Source organism: Equus caballus, chromosome 15, assembly GCF_041296265.1.
Source record: "Equus caballus isolate H_3958 breed thoroughbred chromosome 15, TB-T2T, whole genome shotgun sequence".
Classification (NCBI taxonomy): domain Eukaryota; kingdom Metazoa; phylum Chordata; class Mammalia; order Perissodactyla; family Equidae; genus Equus; species Equus caballus.
In genome coordinates, this window is record NC_091698.1 from 82,978,926 (window position 1) to 82,992,514 (window position 13,589).

Below are 13,589 nucleotides of genomic sequence, written 5' to 3' on the forward strand. Positions count from 1 at the left end.
AAGACTGTTGCATCACAGGGCAGTAAGGGCTGGGGGTTAGAGGGAGGCACAGAGAGGAAGAACAGCATGAGGCCCAGTAAAGCCACAGCTGGTGGGGCTCCTCACGTCCAAACAGGCACCTCTCGAGTAGTCAGCTTGGGGTTCTCCCTCACCAAATATGCCCATGCCAACAGAAGCAGAGGGCAATGACTGTTGCTCTGGATGGGTCTGCGTTTGTTCATTCTCTCACTATCAACAAACACGCAGCAGGGACTCACTCTGGAGCATCCCCACAGGTTCCAAAGTCGGAAGTGGAAGCAGAGGGCAGGGGAAAATCTCAAGGCTCTACTTTCCAGGGTGGTCCCTACCCCTCCTGAGGTGAGTCTGACTGCCCTGAGCCCATTAACGCCGGTAAAAGGTAGCCCTTCCAGGGCCCTCCTCACGGCGGGTGAAGAAAACAGAAGGTGCTCTTCCCCCTACCCAGCTCTGTCGCTTCCTGATGCTGCTGGGGCTGGGCCTCGACATGCTTATTAACATTAGGCTGAATCAGTTCTTTGAACTGAGAGAAAATGATGGGCTCCAGGGCAATTTTATGCCAAGCAGAGTGAATTGCACTAACTAAACCCATCAAGCTCAAAGCCCTTTGCAAGAAACTTGGCTTTGCTCTCCTTACTTTCCCAGAGGGAGGCAGGAATCTAGCATCCCAGAGCACTAGACCATGGTCCTTAAGTCCATTCTGCCTCACTCAGGCGTGTCCTTAATCCTAGAGTGGTGCTGAGTGTGCAGTGGGGAAGGCTGTAATGTGAGAGAAGGGTACCTCACATTGGCTACAGCCAGCCAAGGGCTAGCTTTACGCATCACCCCATCCCCAGGAGTGGGTTAGTTATCAACCCAACCACATCAGGTGTGTTGAACAACCTGAGTAACTAGGCTTGTGCTATGTGATAAATTAGTTGGGGTAACACTACCCAAAGTAACATTAAACCTCCAATTCTCAGGGCTGTACAAAAAGAAATGTATTTCTTGCTCATGTGAAATCCAAAGTGAACGTGCTAGTTGGTGGGTGGCCTTCCATCTGGTCATTCAGGGATCCAGACTCCTTCTCCCTGTGGCTCTACTCTTTTCTTCAATTTTATAATCCTTTGCATTCAGACAGCCAGTGGGGAAAGAGCATAGGGACTCTCACATAGGAAAATTTTTATGAATTATCACTTCAGCTCACTTTCCATTGGCTAGAACTCACATGGCCATACTTAACTGCAAGGGATATTGGTGAATGTCGTCTAGCTGTGTGCCCAGAAGAAGGGGAAATGAGTTTGATGAAAAAAAAAATATGCTATGTCATGGAATAAGCCAAGGAATACAACCTCCATCTCTGGGCATATATCAGAGTGTCACTTGAGAATACTGATTCCTTATTTAGCTACTCTGAGCATTGATCAGTCTTCTCCAAGAACCTTCATAATTCAAGGCTGAAATCAATTCCAGGATCTATTCTAAGGTATGAATGTTTCATTCCCCAAACTTTAGGATGTAGCAAAACCTCACCTTTTGACAGAAATCACCCCACAATTTCTCTCACTAAATTTTCTAAAACCAAAAATGTAAATTAACAGAAAAAAGTATTTTGAAAAGGCTTAAAACTAGTAGACAGCATAAGATAATGGTTTACAAACTTGGCTGAACATTATGATCACCTGGAAAACTTTTTTTTAATGCAGAGTCTGGGCCCCATGCACAGAGTTTCTAATTCAATAGATCACATATTGGGCCTGGGAATGTATATTTTTTTAAAAGTTCCTTAACCTTAATGAACTTAAGGTTCTTAAATGATTTTGATGTTTGACCACGTTTAGAAGTCACTGGCATAAAATGTCAGATGCACATGTCTTATGGGCAAGACAGGGAATCAAGTGACTGGAGAAGTGTCATTGGCTGTCATATTGTCAGCAAACATATACTAAGCCCCAGTCAAGTACAGAGGATGGAAAGGGTTGTATGACCCAGCCTCTTGCTGGGTCCCAGGCTTACATACTTGGGGGGGGTGACAAAAAGCATATGCATTGAGAGGCAAACAGTAACACGTGGAGCCTTGTGCAGGGTGCCACAGAGCATGGCTGGTGTTCTGACGGCGCAGTGATCTCCATGTGTCAGGGGAGCCTTCACGGAGAAAATGAGATTATTATAAGATGGACCTCGAGGAAAATTTAAGTCTCAAGGAAATGGGAACGAGACACGGGCATTCCAGAGAGGGTCATCAGGATGAGCAGAGGCTTAGAGACAGGAATGTTATATGTGGGTTCAAGGTTGTATCAGAGAATCCTGAGCAATCTCCTTGGGGTGAATGTGGATATTAGGCCAAGTATTTTGGACTCTGAGCTCTGGGGAATAGAGAGCCATTGAGCATAGAGATGGGCTGGAGGAAACCAGAGCAAGGAGACTGTTAGAGGCTCTTGTAAGGAACCGAATGTGAAATGATCTCAGCCTCAAAGTGGAGCTCAGAAAGAGGGAAGAGGAACTGAAGGAGAAGAGGCCCCTTCTGCTGCTGCCTTCCAAATGACACTATTGGCCCAGGACAGCCTTAATTTTAGGTCAGCCCTCTGAAAAGAGGGGGAGAGACATGGCTGGTGGTTCAGCAATACAATGTGCAACCAAGCATTGATATATACAAATCAAACATTCATAACTCTGGAAGGATCTGGCCCTGTTTCTTTCTCAGAAAATATCCCAGATCATTGGAGCAAGGAGTAGATTAGCAATTCTGAGCTTTAAATCCTGTTTCTAACACTGATTTACTGTGATGTTAGGGACAAGTTGTTGCTTTTGATTGCTAAGCTTCCACAATCAAGAGTGCAAAGCAGTGAGACAGATACGGCCTGTGAGCCTGGTTCAAGAAGTAGTCACTCAAAAAGGCAATAAGTGAACACCTTTAGAATAACAGCGTGTTCAGATCTGCTCCAGATTTTCTTGGTAATATCCATAGCTCAGTTTACAAGTTAACAGGTGCATATGTTTTTCATAACTCTTAGTGCCTCTGAAAATGTAGCTCTGCATTCTCAGCTCCTTCTCTCCCCAGGCATGAAGACTAGAATTAGGGGATAACTGGGCTTCTGACATTTGAAGCACAGCAGAATCTAATTCCATATTTGCTATTCTCCAAGAACCTCATTGATGTTCATGGCCTCTACCCTCACCTCCATGCAGATGACTCATAGTCTTTGTTTCCACCCAAGTTCCATACCTGCTTTTCCAGCTGCCTGATTGGCATCCTGCCCACACCTTCAACATGACCCCACCACAACACCTCACTCCTGAGTGATTCTTCTGTCCATGGCTCTACCATTCTCCTGGCACTCAGTTCTTCAAAGTCTTTCTTGACTTCTTCTCTCACTACCCAGATTCAATATTTTCCCAAGTTGTGTAGATTCTAGCTCTATGGAGGCATAAGTAAAAGGGACTTTGGAAATCCCCTAGTCAGTGAATAATATGAGTTCCTCAAGGCCAAGGTCCATGTCTTATGCATCCCTATACTCCCAGCTGTAGACACAGTGCCTGACTCACAGTAGGTGCTCAAATAATCTTTGTTCAAAGGCAGAGGGGGAGATATGTAACTTGTAATACTGTCTGAAGAAACACAGATTCCTAATAAAAATGTAATATAAAACAAGAACAATCAACCAGAATCTCCCATGCTAAAGAAAGACTTCCACTGTGAAAATACCCTCGTGACATAGATTTTTTAAAACCAACATGGCGCCTAACAAATTTCAGTGACTTGCCCAGAGTCCCACCAAGTATATAGCCCAGTCTTCACTCCACTCTGCCTTTTGAAACTCAGCCTCCACCAAACAGAGAAGGCTACTAATTCACCTTCATAAAGATATTTTTGTCAGGGGAGAAGGAAACCAGCAACCACCCTTTTCCTGGGTCTTCTCACCATGGGGAGTACCGCCATCTCTGGCACCATCTCAGCCCTCCAAGCCATAAGCCGGCACAGCAACAGAGGAAGCCACTGTTGGAAATGTCTGTGTGTCCCAAGAAAGGTGGAGCAGACATCCCAGTCTCTCTGGGAAGAATGGATGCAGGCAGTTTCTAACTCTGGACAGCCCACCAGGCCCCTAGTTGCTCCAAGGGGCTTATTTTACTTCACCAGTAGCATGGAGTACATAGGAGACTAAATGAGATTAAAGAATTTCGATAGTTCAGCAAGGGAAGGTAAAAGAAGTGGCCTAGGATGCTAGAGGACTGAGGTCCCACCTTGAAATCTGCTGCTGTCTCCCTGTGTGACCTGGCAAGTCAGATGATACTCCCAAGAGGTCCCTGCTCTTCCTTCTTTGGCTCTCTTCTTATGCTGACCCTCCCAGAGATAATCTAGCCTAAGTAACTCTGACAGGGACATCCATCCCAAAGAAAAGATTCACGGGCTCACAGGCTCTTGCTCCATCTCTCTCTCTCTCTGTCTCTCTCTCTCTTCTTCTCCCTCTCCCTCTTCCCACCAGAGGAAGTGGATTACTTCTCCTCCCTCAGGGCACTTGACACATTCCAGCCTGTGGAGCAGGTATTTTTGTGCACAGGCACGTCCTCTGCTGGACCAGGGCTCCAGGAAGCAAGATCCATCCTTGGCCTTTCCCCCTCAAAGCTTGGGACCTTGGAAGAGCTCCATGTAGGTGATGCAGAATGAGAGCATGAAAGAGCAGAACGGGAACTTGCTGGAGAAGGGCTTCTCCCCACCTGCAGGCTAGTGGGACATCCCTGTGATGACCTTTCCGATTGGTGGCATGTGGGGCAAAGTCAGAACCATTGGTGGCATGCAGAGCAAATGTGGGAACCATATCCTTTAATCTCAACCTCCAAAAGTGAGCTGATGCCTGGAAGTCTGGGACTGAGAATGTTGAAGAGTCTGAGTTATTCTCCATGCTTGGTCAGCCTGACTGAAATGTCCTTTTCTCCCCTATTCCACCCCAAAAAGCTCCCTCACAGAAGCCAGGTTCATTGTAAAAGATCTCTATGGCCCTTGGCAGCCCTGGAATCGCTCTGTATTGACTTCCTCTCACTGCTCAGTGGGGTCGTTATACCCAGAGGGGAAACCAAGTCAGGAGATGGTAAATTACTTCTGAGATGAGACTGAGCAGGGAGAGGGGGTGCTCCCACTGCTGAGTCTGGCCTTGAATGTCCAGCCCATGCCCATTTTACTGTGCTGGAGCCAAAGTCTCCTAGAGTCAGGATGCACATGTCCAGCCCTAGCCATGTTGATCCCAGCCAAGGCTGGTCCCAGGAACCCAAAGCTGGCCATCGGCCCCTCCTCTTCAATCAGTAACTGAAGTCAATTACGCAGATAATAGGATGGATGCAGCAGGGCTTTTTCATCACATACATTATTCTAATAGAAATGCATACTGCGACCCGAGCTTTGTGACAGTCCATTTTAGAAGATTTTTGCCGAGCAAATCAACTGCACAGTGAGAAATTGAAGAAAGCATTTTTCCTCGGCAGTATCTGCCAGTTCTATACCAAGCAGCCCGACCCCAGATAAGCCCCAGCTGCGAAAAGGGATGCAGAACACTCCCTCCTTCCTAGCCCACTAAATGGTGGATGGAGGAATCTGTTCATCCTTTAAATGCCTTTTACCCAGTCTGGCCGTTCTTTCTTGCTCTCTCTCCAAAGCGTTCCTATTCCCTCAGTCCACATTCAGACACATACCTTTTTGTCAGCTACTTAAAATCATTAAGTGAACTTAATTAGGTTTGTCAATCCCTAAGGCTGGCAGGGTGGCAAATAAGCCATTATATTCACTGTCCATTAACAGTCTGTTGCCTGAATGAGATTGTGCATTTTCCAAGCTGTGCATGAGCAGCATCAGCATATCCTACGCAGAGATCTGCTCAATGAGTCTGGGAGACACCCAGTTCCAAGGCTGCCCCCTCTAAGCCTGACCCACTGCCCCAATGGCCGCCTCCCAGAATCCCCCCAGGGCCAATTTTCAACAGGCCTCTCTGTAAAGCTGAGCAAAACAGAGTCAAGGGGTGCATTCTTTATGCAAAGCCAAGCTCCAACCAAGATCTCTAGCCAAGTCTGTTTTAGCTACAAGCTCTAAACCCCAGCGGCTGGAAAAAAAGAGAAAAAGCAACAACAACCCATGCAATCAAAAGTGTCTTCTTTGGAGAAACCAAAAGAGCTGAGCAGGTGTGAACTATTGAGGGGCAGGAAGTGAAATCTCCACTGCTAGGGGATAGAAAGAGGGGAGCTCAGCTGCCATGTTCTTAAATAGCACAGATCAGTGAGGGAGCTGGAGGAACCCCAAAGACCTGGCTCTTCCCTTGTCCTTGACCAGGCTGCCCACAGAGAGGGAGGGCAAGACTCTTCTAGCCATGGTGGCTCAAGCTTCCTTTCCCCACAGAGAGCTGAGGCTTTGGGATAAGGGGCAGTAGAGTAACCTCCATGTTTTTTAGAACCACCTGGCCCCTACAGTCGTGGCAGTAATGTGGCATGGGCCTTGCTTTCCCTCAGACCCAGAGCAATCCACCTGGTACGTGCTAGAACTTTCCCTCAGTCCCAGAGCAGTCCACCTGGTACGTGCTAGAACTTTCCCTCAGACCCGGAGCATTCCACCAGTTACATGCTAGAACTTCCTCTCCATCTCAGAGCAGTCTGTCTGGTACATACTAGAACTCAAGACCTGAGGCTGTGACTGACTCTGGAGAGTGACTTTGTATCTATACTTAGTGTGGCTCAATAGGAGAGATTGATTAGACCAGAAAGACTCTGAAAGCTTTGAGGAAGTCTTGCCCATCTGCAACAGGGAGGGAGTGAGCAGATCCAGGAGAAATCTCTTCTTCACCTAAGATTCAGGTAAAGACACACAACCAGGTACCATTCAAAGCAGAGAAGCCTGAATCCGGGTGGCCCTGATGGCCACCTGATCTCCTGGTCAGTGCTCCCACAGAAAAGAAACTCCTAGATTGGTTCTTCTGTCCCCTCCCTGCCTCAACACCTACCATCCCCGGACCCCATTCCCAGACTGCCTCTGCTTCACCCCTGCCCTCCCCGCACCCCAGCATGACCCCTCTTTATCCCCCCTGTCCCTTCCCTGCAGCCTCTCGAGCCTGGAGCATTTGGAGAAGGGTTGGCAGTGTGGTCTCCTGGGTGGACGGAGGCCGCATTACATGTTTACATCTGATTCGACATCTGATTGAGTCTTCCCCAATTGTTGTGAGTGTTCCTGACTCAAAATATGTGCAATTCCCAGTGCCAATCAAACTCTTTTAAACAGCAGCTGCCACTGCCGTTGCCTTGCAGAGCACTTTAGAAACTCTTCTATTTAGAAACCATTCCAGCCCCAGCTTGCATCATGCCATCCATGCTAAGAGGCCCCGTGGCTGGTTGAGAACTTTGCAGCTCTAATCTTTCAGTAATAAAGAAGGAAGGCAGAGAGAGGGGCAGGAGAACAGAGAGGGGAGGGGAGACGTGCAACTTCCCTGCAAGGCCCATGTACCAGAAAACAGGGAGTTTTTTTGTCCCCCTCCCCCACACTCGATAGGTATGCACATGTAGTTTACTTGCTCAGGCACCCCAGGCCCTCCTGGAAGGTACATTCATGTGTTCAGCACTAAGATCAGCACCTGGCCTGGCCCCTCTGCTGTGGATGACAGATTAGGAGATGGTGACCTGGAATAGAGAGCTGTAAAGGTGGGCTGTGTGGCCCTTACCCACTTCTGTTCCACTCAGGAACATGATTTCTTTCTAGTCACTATCTCCAAGTAGCTCTAAGTGCCTGTTCTCTTGCTGCCTGGGAACAGCATCTCCCTAACCCTGGCAACCCTGGCTGTAAAGAGAACGAGGCAGCAGTATCAAGGCCCCTATTTGCCACTTGAGAATCCCAGGCCTAACTTTGTCCAAAGTTACACAGGCTCAAGCCAGGAGCCCATCTGTGGACTGTGTCCCCATGGAGATCTGGAGAAACTGTGGCTGTGATTTGCCAAGACTCACGGAAAACCCCAATGCAGGTGTGTGACAACACATGCCTCTCACCATCTTACCTCCTTCCACAGCCCTCACACTAGAGCCAGAGGGGTCCGTTCCTGCTCTGACAGACCCCTCACTCCAGTTCCTCTACCGGAGACACCCTCTCCTCAGCACTCTCCATTGCCACACCCACATCTCTGATTCCTCTCCTTCCTTCAGAACCAACTGAAATACCACCTCCCCTGTGAAGTGCTCCCCATCTCCCCAGCCTGGTGGAACTTCTCCTTCCTCTGAGCTCTCAGAGCATTTTATCTGCATCTCTTCTGTAGCTTTTACCTCCTTCTATCTTATTCTGTACTAATGTATATACCCTTCATCTCTCCGTTGGACAGTAAGCAACTTGAATATAGCATTCTCATCTGATTTCTCTTAGAATCCCCCATAGGCCTAAAATAGGGCCCAATACTTGATAGGTGCGTGTGGAATGAAAATCAGTTCAATAGGTCATAATCAAGGTCATTATGCTTATCAAGGTCATAATGAAAGACGCCTCTCAGAGGCGTATGCCTAAGTGCTGAGAGCTGGCTGGACAAGCGGGTAGGTTCTTGTGTTTCCTGTCCCTCATACACACTCAACCAGCGTGCCCAGGTGTCTTGAAGGAATATTTGGGGATTCTCCACTGGGCACTCGTCCTTCTATGCCCAACCAACCACCAGCCCTCCTTGCTGGTCCATCCTGATTAAGGGGGGCATGTAGACCCCACCGTAGGGAGTGAGGCCTGAAGGGCACCAGTGGGGTTGGCCATGGTACAACAGAGTCAGACATTTCCTCTTTAGAATTGAACCAGATTTGGGCCCTCTAATTATGACTTTCAAACAGGAAGGATTATTTGTGAATGACCAGATTGCACAAGATGGGTGAAGGCAGTGATGGATTTACTGAGTAGTTTAGTTAAGAATAATCAGTCACAAATGTACTATTTAGATAAAAGTTTGCTTTTGATTTCAAGTCTTCCCCCCACAGGAGGCAGCAATTGTTCTCTGGCCAGGAGTAACCAAGCCAGCATCTAACTCTTGTACGTGTTGATCGGAGGTCATGTGCTCATGGGCGTGACGGGGACTTCCAGCCTCTGCGGCAATTCACTCGTTGACTATAAAGCTTTGCTGTCCTCACTGCAGATTCTGAGCAAACATTCTTTCTGCTTAATCTTCCTTTCCTATGTGCCCTTCCTCCCTTTCTTAACATTTTGCTTCCTATGCCCTCCCTGCCCTGTCTCCTCCGCACGTCAGTCTCCTACTGCTGCCCACGCTCCTGTTTTCTGCTCTTGCTACCCCTTGCTGCCAACACTCTATTGTCTAGGTTGCCTCTCTCTCTCCTTCTTTCTAACAGTTTTATCAAGCTATAATTTACATACCACAGAATTCACCTGTTTTAGGTGTACATGTCAATGACTTCTACCAAATTTATAGAACTATGAAAAGAGCACCACAAACCAATTTTAGAATATTTCCATCACCTCAAAAAGAGTTCTTGTGCTATTTTACAGTTGATACTGTTCCCACTCCCAGCCCCAGGCAACCCCTAATCTGCTTTCTGTCACTCTAGATTTGCCTATTCTAAACGTTTCATATAAATGGAATCATTTATACACATGGAATCATGAGGTCTTTAACTTATTGTCTGGCTTCTTTAACTTAGCATAATGTTTTGGAGGTCCATCCATTTTATGGCCTGCCTCCTGGTCCATTCTTTTTTATCAGGGAGTAGCATTCCGTCATGTGGCCATCCCACATGTGGTTTATCCAGTCACCAATTGATAGGCACAGCTTCCCTCTCTTGAGGGTGTTTTAACATCCACACTAGAGACTGCACACTCTTCTGCAGGTCATTCTGGATTGACTTTCTGAAAGTTTGGTTTTTAAAGGAAGGTTTTAAAAATTCTCCCAGGAGTAAGGAATTCATCCAGCCTTCTGGGAGGATGACTTCTCAGGAAACAAATGAACCGAAGATGTTTTCTATTTATCCTACTCTACAGCCTTCCCTGGCCACAGTCCAGGACCTGACCCTCCAAAGCTATGAAAGAGGTGGAAAGTGTCAATGTCTCCGTGGGTTTTACTGTTAACACTTATGGCCCACTCTGTGTTGGTTCCAGATACCCCTGAGGATCATATTCAAATCATTTAATATTTAACGACCAGTCAGGCACTGCACAGACCGACCCCAATCAGAACTGATGCTGGACAAGACATAGATCTTTGAGATCCCTACCATGTGAGGGTTATCCTTTTGGTTGCTGGATAATGAGGAGAACCAGGGCCACCAGGCAAGGAGCCAGGCTGCCTGAGGCAACAAGAAGGGAACACTCTGGGGACAGTGGCTTTTTATCAGTTGGGCCAGAAGCATTTCAATGTTTTAATAATGACTTCAACTCCACTGGGGAGCACTAGCTGAACATCAGGCCCATTTCAGCCTACTCTGCCCACCTAGAAGGTGAAAGAGGTATTCTCAGAGTTTCAGGGAGTCCTGGAGCCAAGCCCCAAACTCCAAATTTGATTAACGTATGGAGCCATCCCTCAGAAAGGGAAGTGCTTGCTGCTGGAGAAGTGGGAGGAGATGGTGACTGCTCCCCTATTGCAGCTGCTCTGAGATTAGGTGAGGCTGATAAAAGCTACAGTCATGAGCCAGGTATCAGCACACGTTTGCTGGGTGCTGAATCCTAAGACATGACCAACCCAGGTTGTACCTCACACACACTCCTCTTAACACACGTACAGGTTCTGGCTGCAGATTGTCGCTTGGTGGGGACAAGGATCCAGAGCCACCGTGGCTTTTGACAATATCTCCATCAGCCTGGACTGCTACCTCACCAGTGAGTTCACCCTTTCCCTGGCACTTGTCCCCAACCCAGACTACCCTGGGCCTCACTATCCCTCCTTAACCCAAGCCCAAGTGTCTCTCCCACTTTCCCTGGGGCAAACTCACCTTTCTCCCTTAAACTGAGTCTCATCTAACTCAGCCCACGTGTCTTCTCTATTCCAGTCAGTGGGGAGGACAAGATGCCACAGAATACAGCACCCAAATCAAGAAATCTGTTTGAAAGAAATTCAAACAAGGAGTCGAAACCCTGGGAAAATACACCAGGAGAGACCCCCATCTTTGACCCTACAGGTAAGAGTTCAACTTACAAATTTGATCAAAGTAATTTTTTGTTGCCAAAGGCAGAAGAAAGATGTGTGCTGTGATTGGGATGGGGAGATGTGTTTGAAGAATAAAATAGTCAGCCTTTAGAAGGAACATCACCTACCCACTGGCTATCGGGTGCCAAGAGGAAGCTGCTTGGTTCTCTTTTTGCCTGGGCAAATGGAGCTTCTGGAAATTGTGCAAAGGAACAGCTCTCCTCTGTGCCTGGGGAATACCCAGGCCCCGATCCCCATGGGAAGAACCAAGCTGGTAGCCTTTCCTCCACTCAGTCCCCTGAAACCACTCCCCATTTACTGAACGAAGAGAACCTTCCCTCAGATTTCTTCTCCTCATAAACAGGGTTGGGCCCAAGACCAAGGTTATCTGTTACACAAAGGCAGGATGCCCCACCAAGGGTAAAGCCCGAAAAGCTTCTGTTTCAACACATTTCCCCCAAAGCTTGGCTCCCCTCCAAAGCTGTTCGATTCAGCATCCCCCAGCTGAAAGACTTCTCACGGGGCCTCTTGCTGCTTCAAACTTCAGCCTCTTCAGCCTCTGACCCTAAAGCATGGGTGTGACTTCTTAGCTCCTCTTTGTACCAGGAGGAAATCCCTTGGAATCAGTCTCCAAACCCAGTATGATGTTCCTCGGGAGTTATTTGCTCAGAGGCTGAGAGCCTAGCCCCAGAGAAGCTGACTAAGGCCACCCAGGCCTGACACTAGCAAATCAAGGGGTCCCGTGCGTGGGCGTTGGTACCCAGGCACAAGAGAGGCTTCTTCCAACATGAGTAACCTGGAGACGAAGGTAGACAGCACACAATCCACCTACCCACGCTCTTTTTTCTCTAAAAGATAATTCTTTATTAAAATAACAATAAATGGCAAATCTCTCATTTCTACTTATGTGAAATCTTTGTTTAGTGCAAAATATAAAAAAAAGTAGAGGCTTATGCCTTCTCCACTAAATTAACTGTCAACTTATTAGGTAAATATTAGCTTTGCTTAGCCTTTGAAGAAATCTTTTCCTTTCTCCCTCGTAAAAAGCCACCCCAGGACTAATTCTTATCCCTTCGCTATCCATGCCTGATCTAATCTGCTGCCAAACCAGGGGAAAGAGTTGCTTTTTCCATCGCCTCTCCCCTTTCTTCCCTTCACCTTAACCAGAGCCTCAGAAAAACCTTTTCATTTTTCCACACAAGAGGGATAATGGCCTCCAGAGCTGCTCTCTCTCTCTGTTTCCCCACTCAGCCTCGTGGTCCGTGAAAACGTCTAATGTGAGGGAGGCAGCCTTCTATGTGAATTGTTCAGTGTGCCCTCCCACCCTCAGCGATTCCCCTCCGTTACTTCCTGGCCCTTGGTCAACCACTGCCTCCCCATGATAAATTCAGGACCTGATAAGTGAACATCATGGCAAGCCCCTGCCCACCTAACCACCAGCACTGATTACATAGCAGGGGCTTCAGAGACACTTATCGGTTGACTGGCGGGTGCTTGATGCTTGAGCTCAATTCTCAGATGTTGGTAGCCAGCTCCCCTGCAGCCAGCATGTAGGAAACAGCCATCCATCCTGCCTGACTCTCGAGTTTATCGCCATAGAACTCCCACTGTCCCTAAAAGTCTAATCAATAAGGGCCTGCCCAATGGCTACTCAGACTAACGAAATCACACCGCTGCTCGAAAGCAGAGATGCTCCCCTACCACCTCCAAATAAAGTTAGAAGCGAGTAGCTGCTTGAGAGGCTGAAGATGACAATGGCTGGAACACAGGCCTCCACCCTGCCCTGCCCCAGCCTCAGAGCAGCCATGACAGGCAAGTGGCTATGGGTCAGCATTCTGTCTCTAGACCCCCTTTCAGAGTGACCTCAGCTCAAAGGGAAGAAGACACAGAGCCAGTACATCCCCAGGAGGCCTTAGTAGGCTCCTCAGAAAGGCTTCAGAGCACTGAATAAAGAGCCAGTGCTTTCCCAGGAACCCACTGCCACATCGGGGAGCAGCTCAGCAGAGGCAGAAGCCGAGGCAGGCTCCCAACACCCCTTCTCCTGCTGTGTTCCAGTAGCAGGATGCATCTCTCCCCTATCCTGAGGGATCTCCCAGTCCCGCCTTGCTGCAGATCTCTAGCAGAGCAGGGTGGGGGTGTCTTTGTCTTCATAGGGAGCATTTATAGGGGGCAGGGGGAGCAGGGCCTCCTTTCCCCATCATTCACAGGACAACGTCCACTGGGCCCTTGAGGCAGCATTGGCCAGGACTCAGCCTCATGATCAGGGAGAACAGGCCAGATCCTGGGCCCATGCTGAGGCCCACCCTCACCTGGCTTTAATCTAGACCCAACCACAGTTCTCGTGCACTTCCCCTGTGGCTGGTTCAGTGCTCAGAGATGCTGAGCAGAACAAGACCCAGGTTAGAAGCTCAAAGATCTCATGGTCTAGGAGCGGAGACCGCAAATAGACAAATGGTTAAGGCCGAGCAACAT

At 48.1% G+C, this 13,589-nt stretch overlaps 1 protein-coding gene across 2 annotated transcripts in view; it reads left to right on the forward strand.

The window, feature by feature from the left end:
* The window catches only part of ALK (ALK receptor tyrosine kinase), a 655,114-nt gene that overhangs the window by 564,517 nt on the left and 77,008 nt on the right, over nt 1–13,589 (forward strand). For both annotated transcript variants that reach the window (XM_070235623.1, XM_070235624.1), the window contains exons 10-11: nt 10,716–10,810; nt 10,981–11,109. In XM_070235623.1, the coding sequence (XP_070091724.1) occupies nt 10,716–10,810; nt 10,981–11,109 (224 nt within the window). The remainder of the gene's footprint in view (nt 1–10,715; nt 10,811–10,980; nt 11,110–13,589) is intronic.